The sequence below is a fragment of the Zingiber officinale genome, chromosome 8A (genome assembly GCF_018446385.1).
Source record: "Zingiber officinale cultivar Zhangliang chromosome 8A, Zo_v1.1, whole genome shotgun sequence".
Classification (NCBI taxonomy): Eukaryota; Viridiplantae; Streptophyta; class Magnoliopsida; order Zingiberales; family Zingiberaceae; genus Zingiber; species Zingiber officinale.
The window spans coordinates 43,409,808-43,426,397 of record NC_056000.1 but is presented as its reverse complement, the minus strand read 5'-3'; the positions used below and the strand labels follow the sequence as shown (position 1 = coordinate 43,426,397).

The following is a 16,590-nucleotide window of genomic DNA, read 5'->3' as shown; positions in this document are numbered from 1 at the left end:
TGAAACTTTGTATCGAGCCGTCCGGCAGCCTTCTAAACTAGTACTGCGCCGATCCGGAGAGAATTGTGAGAAAGACTCTGCACTTTACTCCATCCGTGTACTGATGCAGCATAGCTTCATTGTCAAACTGATCCAGATGATCATTTGGATCGGTCGTCCCATTGTACGTCCCAATCGCCAACGGGGTGTAATGTCAAGGCAGAGAGACTTGTAGGATCTCCTCAGGAAACTACCTGTTGATCCGTTCGGGGGATGCGACGCCCCGGGACGCTTTTCCTTTCTGCGCATCCCGAACAGGCGCCTTGTCGGATGATGATCCCCACTCCTGATGCGCTTGGGCTATCTCCGAGGGTGTTTGGAACAGGGCCCGATGAAGGGGATCGGTGCAGGCGGCGCTTCCTCTTGGGTGCCGGTTGGCCTTCAGCTCTGTCCTCATACGGAGAGTTGCTCCGCTCAGACTTCTTGCCCCACTCACCGATCGGCTGCCGAGGTTGTAGGCTGCGGTGCTAGCTAATTGGCTATCGCCTGTTGTTGTTGTTGCTCCATCATTTTTGTTGCCCATGCTTACACGAGCATCTCCAACTCTTGAGTGAGCATCACGATGGTTAGCCGTCCAGTGTCCTCCATTTTCTCGGCTCGGATTCAGGTGACGTTCTCACAGACGACGCCAAATATGATCCTGTCCGAAAGTCGGGGAGACGGATGCTGGGGACGTGGCGCTTCTGCTGACCTTCGATGGGCCTCGCTCCCGCATGCAACACAAGCAGCGTCAGTACCGAGCCAGGGAAGGGGTCTCCGGCGATGACCCTCCGACGCTCAAGTCAGTCTCCATTGTCTGGCTGATGAATCTACTACTTGGTTGAGCAGGATGGCCGCTTGGCCGATACTTCCACTGTCTGGCTGCTGCACGTGTACCTTGACTGATCAGGATAGCCGCTCGGCTGTAGTGGCATTGTCCGTGTATGGTCTGCTCGACCATGACTCTACTCTGTTGTTCTGGGTATTAATGTAGCCGCTCGACCTGCTTCTGCAGACACTTGACGCTCGTTCCTATGTTGAGTGTCTCAGCTCAGCTAGTGTCCGAGTTAGCGATGATGTCGGATCGGACCTTTCATATCTCGATCGAGAGAATCACTCGCCCGTCCGACCAATGATAGTGGGGTGTTGACCGTCTTGATTTTGACCTCCATTATGGTGAAGACCTCTTCCAAGATGGACTCTCCTTATCACCGCATCATATACAATTGAAATAATTGAATTTTTTTAGTGAATTATTATACATTTAATATCTATTATTATTTGTTTATCTAGAATTTATCTCATCATTTGCTCCGATTTAATCAATTAATTATTTTTAAAAAAAATAATTTCTATAGTAAAAAAAAATCTGAACCAAATTAAATTAAATTGTTAGTGATTAGCTATATATATATAATCCAGGTTTAGGATTAACCAATCTAAGATGGAGGCGGCGTTGATACCCGGATTGCCGGCCGATATTGCTCTGGAAGGCCTTCTGCGCCTCCCCTTCCATGCCTTCGCCGGCGCTCGGTGTGACTGTAAGCGATGGAGGGAAGAAATCACTTCGCCGTCGTTCTACCGCCTCCGGAAAGCCTCCGGCCATGCTCGCCCTCTAGTTGCACTCGTTCGATCGATTCCTTCTCGTGACGCTGGCTTCAAGAACCTAATCTTGTTCGATCCGACAACGGGCGTATGGACCAGACTGCTCGAGTTCTTTGACTGGTCTGAATACTGCTAGGTGGCGGCCGTCGGGCACGAGCTGGTGGTCATAGGCGTCGGCAGGCCCCCCACCGGCACGGTCCACGTGTACAATTTGTTGACCGGCGTTCGGCGTAGGGGGGCGACGATGCCGAGGCCGTTGAGGGCCACGTTCGCTTTCGCAACCTCGGCGGTGGCGCGGATGGCGTACGTGGCCGGCGGAGAGAACGTGCACGGGATGCCGCTACGGTCGGCGCTGGCCTACGACGTGGCGGCGGACGCGTGGGTGCGCCTTCCGGACATGGAGCGCCCTCGGAAGGAGTGCAGGGGAATCTTCGTGAACGGAGCGTTCTGTGTCCGCGGCGGCCAGGGGCTGTTCGACTGGACCTCTGAGGCGTTCGACGTCGAGGCGGGGCGGTGGATTGCGAAGCAGGGGAAGCTTCTAGAGAAGGCGCTGATCGGTCCGTGGATTGGAGTGGCGGCGTACGAGGGCAGGGTGTACAGGTGCGATTATTGGAAAGGGGGAGTGGACGTCTGCTCGGACAACGGCGGCGAAGGCGGGTGGCGGAGTCTGGGGGTGGTCTCCAAGAAGGTACATGAGTTACCGATACCAGTATTCCTAGATGTGGCGGCGTGGAACGGTGGGGTGATGGTGGTCAGAAAGTTTTATGGAGGGCAAACGGCGAGCATTTTGGAGGAGGGGAAGTGGAAGGAGGTGGTGTTGCCGAGGAAGATGGCGTTGTCGTGGAAGGTGAAGTTGCCGTGGAAGTTCTCCGCCTACGTCCAGACTTTGTGCAGCTTCCAACTTTAGCCATCATCCACTCCACAAACTATGCAATTTTATTTTATTTTATTTTAAATTTGTTCATGATTAAACGTCCAAATTTGTCTGCGAATTTGAAATTATTATGCAATTTTTACTTCTTTTGCTGAGAATAAGTAACAAATGAATTTTTTTTAAGATGGCCGGTGAGAAACTTTTATGGTCACCTCACGTCACGATTAGTTAAGCTGGATGTCAATTAAATAAAAAAATAACATCGGTATATTAAGGAAAAAAAAAACAAAAAACAAACTATTGAGTCCTTGCAAACTTCATTACTATCTTTTCTGAGCTAGTCGTATACTCCCTTCCTTCCTTGGTCACTACTATAATAGTGTTCCGTTTAATTGTTGTTGTACTTAGCTTGATTAAGTCATGCAAAAATTTGGTGTTGCTGTCACTGTTCTTCCATGACTATAAGTCAGTGAAGGAAAAAATGGGATCGGAATTCTCGGAATTGGAGAGAGTCAGAAAGGTGCAAGAGAAATACCTGAAGAATCACATGTACAAGAGTTTTGCTCAGGTTCTCATCAAATGTAACAAAATCAAATAGCAAAGTTGTTCAACTTCTGTACATTTTGCAACTCGAGATCTTTTCAATTCATTCATTAGACAGTTTTCCATTGGATTAACTTTTTAACATAGTAAAATTATTATCATATGATCAAATGATCAAGTTGCTACATAATTGAATCGTAGAAATAACTTCTTATAGGATAAAATTACATATAATAAATTTATTTATGAGACCTTCTATTGACGATAACATTATACGCCGTACCACCTTTTCTTAGAATGCTCAATTATATATTTGAGTTTTCGTCTAGAGGCAATTCACTCTCCAATTTATTTATTTATAATAATTCAAGCATTTAGTTTATAATGAAATATGCTTCTAAACGATCTTTCAATTTTTATACTATGGATTCTGTCCGAAAGTTGAGTCGATGGATGCTGGGGACGTGGTGCTCTCTGCTGACTCCGCGTAGACTCCGGAACGACGTGGTCTCCGGTGAACCTGCAACAAAACCGAGCCGAGAAGGGAATCCCGACGACGGCCCTCCGACGCTCAAGTCGAGCGAAAGGAAATCGAAACAGCGTAACAAGGCCAAGAGCTACAGTAGATGAGAATGCATATCTCCGTCGAAGGTTGGGGGCCCTTATATAGGGCTCCCCGAAGGCACGTGCACGCTCTTCGAAGCGTGCACACTCATCAAAGCATACCTAGAAATGGTCGTGTCAGAAAAGTGCGCCTGACGCCATACCGCAACCATCCGAGAATATCTCTGACGCGACAGTGGAAACTTCCACCATACGATTCTCTGTCTAGTCCAGCCGCTGACCCTGCTATCTGTCTTCTTTGTCCTTTTTTGTGTCTTGTCTATTCCCGGGTCCGCCCAGCCGCCCAGGTACTGATCGGACGCATAGGCGTGTCGAACCTAGCGGGGAGACCCCCTAGTTGCTCAGACGGGCATACGTTCTTTAGTTGGTCAACAACTCAGCCGAGCGGACGAGCCGCTCGGCGCAGCAATTCCTTGGTGGGCAGATTGAGCGTCGGAAGCCCGACCCATGGTCGAGCTATATTCGCGTCGGCTCCGGTGACTCTTGGCCGATCGGACTTTAGATTTGGCCGATCGGACTTTAGACCTCTCCACTCGGCAAAATCTTTAGGTTGATCATGACCTCCACGCGTCGTTGACCGTCGCCCATGTGGGCCCCTCCCTATGTTTACCACCGGATCACGTGCCTCCCCCTCGAGTCTAGTCGAAGGAGGCTGCAAGTCCGACTGACTGGACTGGTTTAGTGTTTTGCTGGTCGTCCGACAGCGATAGTAAAAGGATTGAGGTGGGCTTGGGCGACCCGCTCGGCCGAACCTCCTCTAGCCGGTCGGCGAGGCGTGCGCTTGTACTTGTTTAAATATTTTTGCTACACGTCCGAGTCCACTCGTGGTCAAAAATTATCATCATCGAGATCCCTTTGGAATTTGTGTAAATCCTTCGTATTAACAACGAGCATGCGACCACGCCAGATAATGGTCTTCCTTAAATGCTGCCCAGTAACCTGGTGACACGTGGAAACCCCACCGTCATCGTACGGCAAAGGTGAAAGCATCGATGCGACACGCGACTGTTTGAATTTCACGGCCGGATGCAAACCTCGATTCCGGTGACCTAAATCGGACGGTTCTGACTGGCTGGGCTAAATGTTTATAAAACCTCAACGCCAACTTCGCTACTGTCTTCGTGCTTTGGTGATTACTTTCGCTCCCAGCTCTCCGGCGAATTGTTCATTCGGTGCTCCGGCGAACTCTCGGCACCCTTCCCCTTGCGCTTTGCTTCCCTAGTAAGCTTCTTCATTGCTTTACCTTGTCGCCTTATTCCTTCGTTTTGGTTCTCTCTTTGTTCCTATTCTTGCCGGTTCTTCTCTGTTGAACCACCTGAAAAAACATCGAGTTTTTCCCTCTTCGGTCATGGCCAGCACCTCGGATCCCTCTCCTAGTCTCTGGTACCAAGCCATGGAGAGCCGGTTCGACTCGGGAGATGCCTGTAATTTGATCAATACCTATGACATCCCTTCCGACCACAAGCTTACCCTGGCCGAGTCGTCCAACCGACCCCATGACTCGCCGATCGGCACGGTTACTTTCTTCCACGACCAATTCGTAGCCAGCCTTAGGTTTCCTATTCACCCATTCATCGCAGAAGTGTGCCACTATTTTCGCATTCCGCTCGGCCATCTTGTACCCAATTATTTTAGGTTGCTGTGCGGTGTAGTGGTGCTCTTCCGGACGCACGACATCCCCCTTAAGCCTCAAATCTTTCACTATTTTTACTATCCCAAGCAGTCCGAGATCGGCACCTTCCTATTTCAATCGCGGATCGGCTTGGTCTTCTTCGACAAAATGCCTACCTCCAACAAGCATTAGAAGGATCATTTCTTCTTTTTGAGTTTTCCCGAGCCGCCACCCTTCCGAACCCAATGGCAAACTTCGTTGCCGACTCCCCCCAACTTGAAAAGGTACCGGACCGAGCCCGCTTTTCTACACGCGGCTAACCTACTGGCCGGACTGAAGCTGGACATCTATAAGTTGTTGCCCGAAGGGATGATGTAACTATTCGGTTTAAGTCCGATCCGAACGCAGCTTCCGAACGGCCCTGGTAAGAAATAACCTTCTCTCTTTTTCCTTGAGTCTAACTGATTTCTTTTCTCTTTCCTGCAGCCGAGACCATGATGAAATCGGTGGTGTTCGGCATGCTAAAACATAAGGCCGTCGAGATAGAGGCGGCTGTCGCGTAGGAGGCGGAGAGACTGGGTATCACCCCGATCGGCTCTCATGAAGGCAAGAGTGAAGAGATGTAGACGACGAGCGAGGCATTTGCCGCTCAAACGGTCACTACTGATGCAGCCGGGAAGACCACTCTATCGAGTGCGCAACCGGCCACTCGGCCCGAGGAAGCCAAGTTTACTGATGATGAACTTCCGTTCGTTGGGCGCAAACGCCGCCGAACGGGCACCCCAACCCGCTCGGCCACCTCAGCCGTTCACGTGTCCGAATAGATGGATGATCCTCCTCTAGCTCCAGCGTCTGTGGAAGCGCTGTCATTCGACAGGACCCTATCTCAAGGAGACTGGCCTTCCGACCCCGTCACTGCTCAGCCTCTCAGCGTGCTTCCTCCAGCTCTCCAGATAATCAAGTGATCTCTTATTTGCTTTGAGCCGGTTGGACAATCTTCTGCCCCATCCGCATATGCTCAGTCTACTCCGAGCCGACACAGGACTATCAAGGCTTTGCTCCACCTACCGACAGAGGAATATTTACAGAAGGCTGAACAACCGTCGAGCCCCGAACACTTAAGAACAATTCGGGGACCCCTCGCAAAAGTCTGGGAGGACGCCCGAGCGCGCGTGGGCGTGATGCCACCTGGGTTGCTCGGCAACAACTATCTACAACAAACTACCGGGGTAACTCTTACAAGCCGTTATTTCTTATCCCCCATTCGATATTGACTATTTTTTATTTTTTTTATTTTTTAACTGAATTACAGCATTGGGTGGAAAGTATAGCGGTCTGCCACCGCTTAGCTTTCCTTGAAGAGGAATTCAAAAAGCTCAAAGTCTCTGATGGGACTCCCCTTCAAGGCCCCTCTTATGCCGAGCTGAAGGTCGATCTGGATAAGACCAACAAACTGCTGGAGGTCGAGTGGCACAAATCTTAGGGCTTGCAGACTATGGTGGACCGGCTCGAGACCCAGGTCAAAACATACGACAAGAAGATCACTTTGGCCACCAACAGGAAGAATCAGGCCATCATCGACCTGGAGACGAAGAATGCTGAGGCCCGGACGCTTGAGGTGAAAGTCAACGAGTTGATCGACCTGCTTACTGCCGAGAAGAATGGACGTTCGGTGGAGGTGGCCACTCTTCAGAGTGATCTGAAGACCCTTCAAGATGCACTGGAGGCCTCCCGAGCTGTCTTCAAAGAATATCAGGATGCCGAGCCGAGCCGGGTTGCTATCATGCAGCAGAACTACATCCGCTCGGAGAAATTCGTGGAGAAAACTTGCGATTGGCTTGCCCACGCATTTGAGCTAGCCAATACTACCACGGCCGACTACTTGAAGACCAAGGGCCAACTTCTTGAGGATTTCACTATTCCCGTCCGGGATCACGCTGATCTTCTAACCACGATTTCGGATGATATTTTTAATTATTTAGAGTGAAGTTGTGGCTTATGTATTGGTCGTTCAGCCTATTTCATTTTGTGTATTCGCCTTATTTTGCTTAATGAATTTTCCTTATTGCTCTTCTGCTGTGTGTATTTGGGAGGGTTGTCCGCTCCTTTGATCGTCATTGAATTCGTGGGAGCATCTTTTGATCTCCAAACTGCCGCTCGGCAATCGAGTACAAGACAACTTAAGTCTTGTTAAGCTTAAGTGATGCCTTGGCTGAATTATTACAGCTACCGATTAGCGATAAGCCGGTTTTTTAATAGCCGCTAGTTCAGCTCTGGGTTTAACGTTGCCGCTCGACGGTCTTCCGAGCGGGGTATTTATGGTCGCCACTTCGACCCTAGAGTTTAACGTCGCCGCTCGACGGTCTTCAAGCCGGGGGGGGTTTATAGTCGCCGGTTCGACTCTAGAGTTTAACGCCGCCGCTCGACGGTCTTCCGAGCGGTGTATTTATGGTCGCCGCTTCGACCCTAGAGTTTAACGTCACCGCTCGACGGTCTTCAAGCCGGGGGATTTATAGTCGCCGGTTCGACTCTAGAGTTTAACGTTGTCGCTCGACGGTCTTCAAGCCGGGGGGTTTATAGTCGCCGGTTCGACTCTAGAGTTTAACGTCGCCGCTCGACGGTCTTCCGAGCGGGGTATTTATGGTCACCGCTTCGACCCTAGAGTTTAACGTCGCCGCTCGACAGTCTTCAAGCCGGGGGGTTTATAGTCGCCGGTTCGACTCTAGAGTTTAACGTCGCCGCTCGACGGTCTTCCGAGCGAGGTATTTATGGTCGTCGCTTCGACCCTAGATTTTAACGTCGCCGCTCGACAATTTTCAAGCCAGGGGATTTATTGTCGCCGGTTCGACTCTAGAGTTTAACGTCGCCACTCGACGGTCTTCAAGCTGGGGGGTTTATAGTCGCCGGTTCAACTCTAGCTCGGCCGCTCGGCCATAACTTTGCAAAACCTTTTTGATTTCACTTCCTGTGGTCGAAGGAAATAAAAGAGGATAACAAGTATATCACATATTACATTGGTGCACCTTTCATCCAGCTCGGTATGGCTGGAGGTGGCTTGCATTCCACGGTCGCTCTAGCTTCCGCCTGTCTTCATCCTCGAGGTAATAGGCTCCCGACTAGAGCTTTTCTACAATCTTGAAGGGCCCGGCCCAAGGAGCTCCCAGCTTAGTGACATCGCCAACCGGCTTGACTTTCTTCCAGACGAGGTCGCCGACATGAAAGGATCTAGGAATTACCTGCCTGTTGTAGTTTTACTTCATTCTTTGTCGGTAGGCCATCAGCCGGATGGCGGCCTTGGCTCGCATCTCGTCTACCAGGTCCAGCTCCAAGAGCCTCCGCTCGGCATTGTTCTCGTCGTAGTGTTCGGTCCGATCAGATTCTATCCCGACCTCCACTGGGACAAGGGCCTCTCCACCATACACCAAGTGGAATGGGGTCATGCCCGTTCCTTCTTTGGGCATTGTTTGGAGCGCCCACAATACACCGGGCAGCTCGTCTACCCAACTCCCGCCGTCGTGGTCAAGCCGAGCCCGAAGAACTCGCAAGATCTCCCGATTAGTGACTTCAGCTTGCCCATTGCTTTGGGGATACGCTACAGAAGTGAAAGCCTGCTGGATGCCATACCCTTCGCACCACTCCTTGAGTTGTTGACCCGAGAACTGCCTTCCGTTGTCTGAGATGAGTCACCGCGGGATGCCGAACCGACAAATGATGTGCTGCCAGATGAATTTTTTTGACCATCTCCTCGGTAATTTTAGCCATCGGTTCGGCCTCGATCCACTTAGAGAAATAGTCAACCGCTGCTAGTAAGAACTTCCGTTGTCCGATCGCCATTGGAAATGGTCCCACAATGTCCATGCCCCATTGATCGAACGGGCAGAACACAGTGGATGTCTTTAATTCCTCCGCAGGACGATGTGAGAAATTGTGGTACTTTTGGCAGGATAAGCATGTGGTGACTGTCCGGGCGGCGTCCTCCTATAAAGTTGGCGAAAAGTAGCCGGCCAGAAGAATCTTTCTCACCAACGAGCAGCGGCCCGGATGCCCACCGCATGAGCCTTGGTGTACCTCTTGTAGAATATAGTCCACATCCTCCGGGTCAACACATTTAAGCAGAGGCCTGGAGAACGCTTTTTTGTAGAGCTGGTCGCCAATGAGGATGAACCGACCAGCTCTCCTTCTGAGCAGATGCGCTTCCAACCGATCGAGAGGCATTGCTCCTGACTTCAGAAATTCTGCTATAGCCATCCGCTAGTCATTTGGAAATGTGAGCCCCTCCATCCGATCGATGTGGGCGACCAGAGATACCTGCTCGATTGCCTTCTGGATGACGATCAGTGATATCGAACTGGCTAATTTAGCCAACTCATCCGCAACCTGATTCTCCGCTCAGGGGATCTTCTGGATGAGCACCTCTCGAAAACTATCCTTCAGTTTTTCAAAGGCCTCCACATAGAGCTTAAGCCTGACGCTGCTTATCTCGAAAGCTCCCGAAAATTGCTGAGCAGCCAACTGCGAATCAGAATGAATCAAGACCTTGTCAGCTCCCACATGCCTAGCGGCTTGCAGGCCTGCTATCAACGCCTCATACTCTGCTTCATTATTGGTAGTTCGATAGTCCAGCCGTACGGACAAATGCATCCGTTCACCGTGGGGAGAGATCAACAGCACTCCGATCCTGCTTCCTTGCCGATTAGATGATCCGTCCACGTACACCTGCCAGGTGGCTTCGGGCTCGGGCTCTTGTACCTCCGTGACAAAATCTGCTAACGACTGTACCTTGATGGCCGTCCAGGGTTGATACCGTATATCGAACTCTCTAAGTTCTGTGGTCCATTTGATTAGCCGACTGGACACCTCTGGATTGAGAAGAACCCTCCCCAAGGGGTTGTTCGTCATTACAACAATCGGATGCGCCAGAAAATAAGGGCGAAGCCTCCGAGCGGCAAGTACCAGCGCAAGGCTAATTTCTCAAGACCAGTGTAGCGAGACTCAACATCCTTTAGTATGTGGCTCAAGAAGTACACAGGTTGTTCTTCACCGTCCGACCTCACAAGAGCCGACCCGACGACATATTCAGTCGAGGACAAGTAAACTTTAAGGGCTTCCCCGACGACCAGCTTGGCTAACACAGGTAAGGAATTGAGGTATACTTTGAGCTCCTCAAAGGCTTTGTCGCATTCTGCGTCCCATTGGAACTTAGTGGCTCGGCGCAGAATCTTGAAAAAGGGTAAGCTCCAGTCGGTGGTCTTCGAGATGAATCTGGACAGCGCGGTTATTCGTCTCATCAGGCGTTGAGCTTCCTTCAGATTTCTGGGAGGCGGCATGTCTTGCAGCGCTTTCACTTTACTGGGATTTACCTCTATGCCCCGCTCAGTCACGATATACCCCAAGAAGCACCCGCTTTTTGCTCCGAACAGACACTTTTGGGGATTTAGCTTGACCCCGTATGTCCTCAGCGTCTCGAAGGTTTCCTCTATATCTGCACAAAGGTTGACCGCTTGGACTGATTTAATAAGTATATCATCAACGTATACCTCCAGGTTTCGCCCGACCTGCTTCCGAAACACTTTGTTCATGAGCCTCTGGTATGTAGCACCCGCGTTCTTCAATCCGAACGGCATCACGTTGTAGCAGTAAGTGTCGTCCGCAGTTATGAAGCTTACTTTCTCCTGATTGTCACGGGCGAGCGGCACTTGATGGTACCCCTGATATGCATCCAGCATGCATATCAGCTCGCACCCAGCTGTCGAATCCACCATTTGATCAATCCGGGGCAAAGGGTAAAAATCCTTTGGGCATGCCTTGTTTAGATCCCGGAAGTCGATGCAGACTCTCCACTGTTGGAACCCCAAGGTGTTTTGATGTGATCAAACAAGCTAAGTTAGGTCCTGCGTTTGTTTAACCCTTGTGTCTAAGTGTGCAGGAGCTTAAGAACACAGGAAGTCGAGCGGAAAACGCGGCTAGCGAGAAGGACGGCATGGGGAGAGAGCCGACGGGCTCGGTGCGTCCGAGGGACGAGGTGACCGCGAAAGAGTACACCGGTGGACGAGAAAAATGTGTGCGGTGTTCGAGGGACGAGAAACCGGGAAGGAAGGCTGCTCGAGGAAAAGGCCGAAACTTGGGTTCGGGTGAGCCCTATTCCGGATGGCCGAGATCACCCAAGCTAGCAGAGCCGGAGCGAACAAGACCCGGACCGAGACTGTTGGGATCGTTCGTACTCGGCTAGAGAGGGGGGGTGTGAATAGCCGCCCCAAATCGTTCGCGTTTCTTTCTACAAACTAGGGTTAGCGCAGCGGAAATAAGAACAAGAAACGAAAACAAGAAGATCAAACCTCAACGCGTCGATGTAACGAGGTTCGGAGATAAACTCCTACTCCTCGGCGTGTCCGTAAGGTGGACGAGCCCTATCAATCCGTCGGTGGATGAGTCCCCGGAGAACCGGCTAATAATCACTCCTTCTGGGTGGAGAAACCTCGCCACAAAGTTTTGCAAAAGCAATACAAGAAGGAGTATACAGCAAGAAGCAAAATACAATACAACTGTAAAACCTTCACTTACTTGCCTTCTCTTCGACTGGATGAAGCAGCAGCTTCAAGCGACGCCTACAACAGCAGGAAACCAGTCGTAGAAGCTCACACGAAGCTTCGGAACTCAACAAAGCTCAAGAGCACAACAGCAGCTCAGTAGAAAGAAGAGGAAGAAGTTATTGACGCGCAGCAGCACCCCTCGACTCCTTTATACCTGGGAAGAAGACAGCGAAGAAACTAGCCGTTGCGTCGCAACGGCTAGAACCCTGATCGGTCTACGGACCGATCAGGCCCTGATCGGTCCCCGGACCGATCGGGGAACCTCCTGATCGGTCTCGATCAAGTTGGACTCGAACTGGATCGGTCCACCGATCCCAACTAAATCTTGCTCAGCGACATCGTCTCTGATCGGTCCCCCGATCGGGACATAACTGATCGATGCGTGGACGATCGGCACCTCTTTTAGCCCTCTGTTGCTGGCGATCGGTCACGGGCCGATCGATAACCAACAGAGTTTCGATGTCGATCGGTCATCGGACCGATCGAGCAAACAAGGTATCACGGATTGGTGCGGTGACCGATCCGAGCTTGGTTTTTGCCCAAACCAAGTCCCAAGACTTCAAACCAATATCCGGTCAACCTTGACCTATTGGTACTTCATCCCTAGCATCTGGTCACTCCCTTGACTGCTAGAACTCCTTGCCAAGTGTCCGGTCAATCCCTTTGACCTACTTGGACTTTCCAACACCGTAAGTCCGATCATCCCCGATCCATCGGATTTTCCCTTGCCGCTTTACTCACGGGACTTTCCACCGGCTTCACTCACGGATTTCCACACCGCCTAACATCCCAATTAGGACTTTCCCACTACCGGCTTCACTCAGGACTTTCCAACCGCCTAACATCCAGTTAGGACTTTCCCTTGCCTGACTTCACTCACTGGGACTTTCCCGTGCCAAGTCTCCATACTTGGACTTTTCGATGCCAAGTCTCCATACTTGGACTTTTCCATGCCAAGTCTCCATACTTGGACTTTTCGCGTGCCAAGCTCCTGCTTGGACTTTTTCCCTAAGTCTCCATACTTGGACTTTTCCGATGCCAAGCCCTACTTGGACTTTTCGTGCCAAGTCTCCATACTTGGACTTTTCCGATCAGTCAACCAGGTCAACCTCGACCTACGGTTGCACCAATAATCTCTCAAACATCTATTCTTGTCCCATCAAGAATAGAACTCTCTCACGAGTGTCAAACATCAACATGCACAACCAGGTCAACCTTGACCTAAGGTTGCACCGACAATCTCCCAAGTCAAACATCAAAATACAACTCGAGTCACGTCAACTCGAGTCGGGTCAACCAGTCAACCTTGACCTAAGGTTGCACCAACAATCTCCCCCTTTTTGATGTTTGACAAAACCATAATCAAGTTAGGTTAACCCGATAACCTAACTTAGGTTTTCAATCATCTTCCAATGTCCAATGTTCTTTCCTTGAACATTCTCTGGACATTCTCCCCTTAGGTTAACCCAATAACCTAACTTGGGCTCTCCAATAATTCTCCCCCTTTTTGACACACATCAAAAAGAATTCCAATGTTCTTCCTTGAACATTCCTTGACATTCTTTCCCTAGCTTAGGTTAACCCGATAACCTAACTTGGGTTCTCCAATAATTCTCCAATGAACACTCTCCCCTTTTTGACACACATCAAAAAGAAAAAGGAGAGTATCAAGGTCAAGAGTTTCTTCCTAATGAAAGTCCCATACCTTTCATTGAAACTCTTAATTTCCCCCTTGATACTTAACAATCAACTTAGTGATAATCCCATATCACTAATCCTCAAAAGTCTTAAGGAGTAAAAACTCCTCCTAAAAGTCAACTCCCCCTTGACAATTAGGTAAAACTCCCCCTAAAGGTTAACTCCCCCTTGACCATTGCACCAACAATGTCTTTGTGAGTTCCAAACCTTTAGAAATCCACAAAACCCAACTTCCAGCTGAAATTTCAGACCAACTGTCGAAAATCAGAAACTGGCATGCTCTGATCGGTCCCTAGACCGATCAGAAACCCCATGGATCGGTCCCCAGACCGATCCACGCTTCACTGATCGCACTGGATCGTCACTGATCGGTCACCAGACCGATCAGAACTTCCCTGGATCGGTCCGGTGACCGATCCACACTCTGAAATCAGAGATTTCTGATTTCCCTTCCCGGAAATTCAGAAACTCCTAAAAAATTCCAGAAAATTCGAAAAAATGTGAAATTTTGAGGATACATTCCTCATAACATATACTATCATGGAAAAATAGTTTTCTATGAGAATAACTTCCATTTTCAAATCTTGATACAAAATTCAAAAACTTTGAAATAATTCAAAGTTAAGTCAACTTTGTATCACAATGTTCAATGATGAAAGCTATCACTAGGAAAGCTTCATCAAGGTTTTTCAAAACAATTTTGAAATGATTTCAAACCCTTTAATTTGGGACCACAATCTTAGGGCTATATGTACATGACTTGTACACAAGCTTTCCCTATGATCCTCCTTTTCTTGAATTAGGCTCATCTAGGTACAAAACTATGCACCTTGATCCTAACTCATGATCCTAATATCTCACACACATCTAAGGTGTATCAAACCACATTCAAGTCAATTTGATGTGAGATATGGGTTAAGGTCAACTTAGGCTAAGTTCTCATGCATTTTCTAAACTACACTTTGATCTCAATACCAAAATGTGTTTTTATCCTTAAATCAATTTCATTGATTCTTAATGCAAGAGATGATGACATGGCATAAATTAATAACATAAATGAAAACATGTGTCAATGTCATGATGTCATGGCATAAAGTTTGAAACGAAACTAACACATGACATATAGATAACCTAAGCATTATCATGACATTTCAAATGATAATAAAATAAGTATGATGTCATGGCATGGCATATGGCAACCAATCATGGGAAGTTAGCACAAATAAAATGCCTAAATTCCCTATCTAAGTATCCTTAGCCTTAGCTAACTTAGGATCTAACCCTAGATTGCCCATATATCCCTTAGAGAAAACCAAAATCCCAATTATGGTATTTCTCTAGGTTTTCTTAAATTGTGCCAAATAAGATTGAAATCGATATTTTTCAAATATGGCACAATTTACTCTTTAAGGAGTAAATAATAATTCTTTTTCATTTTCAAAGGTTATCAAAACCTTGAAAATGCTCCTTGAGTGTCAATTTCCTCAAAGTTGGGTTAACTACCCTTCTAATCGGAGTTGACACTCTCTAACCCATCTATGGGGTAGAGAAGATGCTCCTAGGAACCCAATACCTATTAGAGCTCATTGGGTTCACTAAATATTCACTAGGGATAACTTCCCTAGCAACCCTCCTAATGACCCTCTTAGGCTTTAAAGCCTTGGCCATTTGGGACTCATCAAGATCAACTCTAGGGGTGACTCCCCTTGTGACCTTGATGTTGGTCTTCCTAGCCCTAGGTTTTGTTCCATAATCGAATGGAACATTATGATAAGTGGGCTTGACCACTTGAGACTCAGGTTTGTGACCCAAACCTTTCTTGTTCTTGGACATTGGTTTTTGACCCTTAAACCCTAGAGATGACTTCTCCAAGTTCTTAAGAGCCTTTTCCAAAGTATCAAGTCTTGACCTCAAGACTTGATTCTCCTTCTCTAATACCTCAATTTTTAATTTTTCATTTTTCTTTGAGGTATTCCTAGGCATATGTCTAGATGATTTGGGATTTCTATCTAGGTTTCCCTTAACCTTAGATGAGTTAATCCTAGGGTTGGCTTTCCTAGTGTTATCCTTATCTAGACTAACATCTTTGGCACCTAAGCACATATATTGGTTCCTAGAATTATCATGCTTATCATTCTTGACAATTGCAATAAAACTACTAGCATGAGTCTTATTATTATTGCAAGAGTGTGCCTTAAATGTTACCTTAGGGTTTGCCTTAGCTCCCCCTATCGACGTGCTCGGTCTCTTGTCCTTGTGAGATTGCCTCCCCCTCGGACATTGACTCCGATAATGTCCCCTTCGCTTGCATTGGAAGCACACCACGTGCTCCTTGCCCTTGCGTGTTGGGACTCCGACTTCCTTGATCTTTGGCGCCGGTGGAGTCTTTCTAACCCTCTTTGGACACTTACTCTTGTAGTGCCCAAACTTCCTACACTCAAAACACATTATGTGTAATTTGCTTGAAATCACAGTGTTTGAGTTACCTAGGGTTGTGGATGTAGATGATCTTTCTTCTTCATCCCTTCCGGAGGTAGATGCTTCTTCTTGCTCCGAACTTGAACAAGAGGAACTCTCCTCCTCTTCTTCCTTGGATGTTGAGTAGCCCTCAACTCCTAATTCGCTCCCTCCATGATGTGAGCTACTTGGCTCACTAGGCTCCTCTTCATGGCTTGAAGTGGAGCTCTCCTCATGGTACTTGGCCAAGTTATCCCACAACTCCTTGGCATTGTTGTATTTACCTATCTTACACAAAACACTAGTAGGTAATGAAAATTCAATTGTTTTAGTTACCTCATTGTTGATCGTGGATTGGTGGACTTGTTCCTTCGTCCACTTGTTCTTCTCTAGAGGCTCTCCTTCTTTATCCATTGGAGGAGTAAACCCTTCTTGTACACAAAACCAGTTCCACATATTAGTCCTAAGAAAATACATCATCCTTACCTTCCAATATGCGAAGTTGTCGTTGTAGAAGGGTGGAATGGTGATGTCTTCTCCAAATTGATCCATCTCTAGCTTGTGCTCCC

The 16,590-nt window shown here is 48.4% G+C and overlaps 1 protein-coding gene across 1 annotated transcript; it reads left to right on the top strand.

Annotated features, from left to right (window-relative positions):
* Positions 1-1,462: 1,462 nt before the first annotated feature.
* LOC122010732 (F-box/kelch-repeat protein At1g15670-like) lies at positions 1,463-2,530 on the top strand. Its single transcript, XM_042567225.1, has 2 exons — positions 1,463-1,645; positions 1,760-2,530. The coding sequence occupies exons 1-2, from the start codon at positions 1,463-1,465 to the stop codon at positions 2,528-2,530; spliced, it is 954 nt and encodes a 317-aa protein (XP_042423159.1).
* Positions 2,531-16,590: the final 14,060 nt, after the last annotated feature.

Excerpts from the sequence above, each read along its gene's own strand:
- LOC122010732 (XM_042567225.1), top strand. The coding sequence starts at position 1,463 with ATGGAGGCGGCGTTGATACCCGGATTGCCGGCCGATATTGCTCTGGAA. Across the intron at positions 1,646-1,759 it reads CTCGCCCTCTAGTTGCACTC|GTGGCGGCCGTCGGGCACGA; the intron begins GTTCGATCGATT and ends GAATACTGCTAG.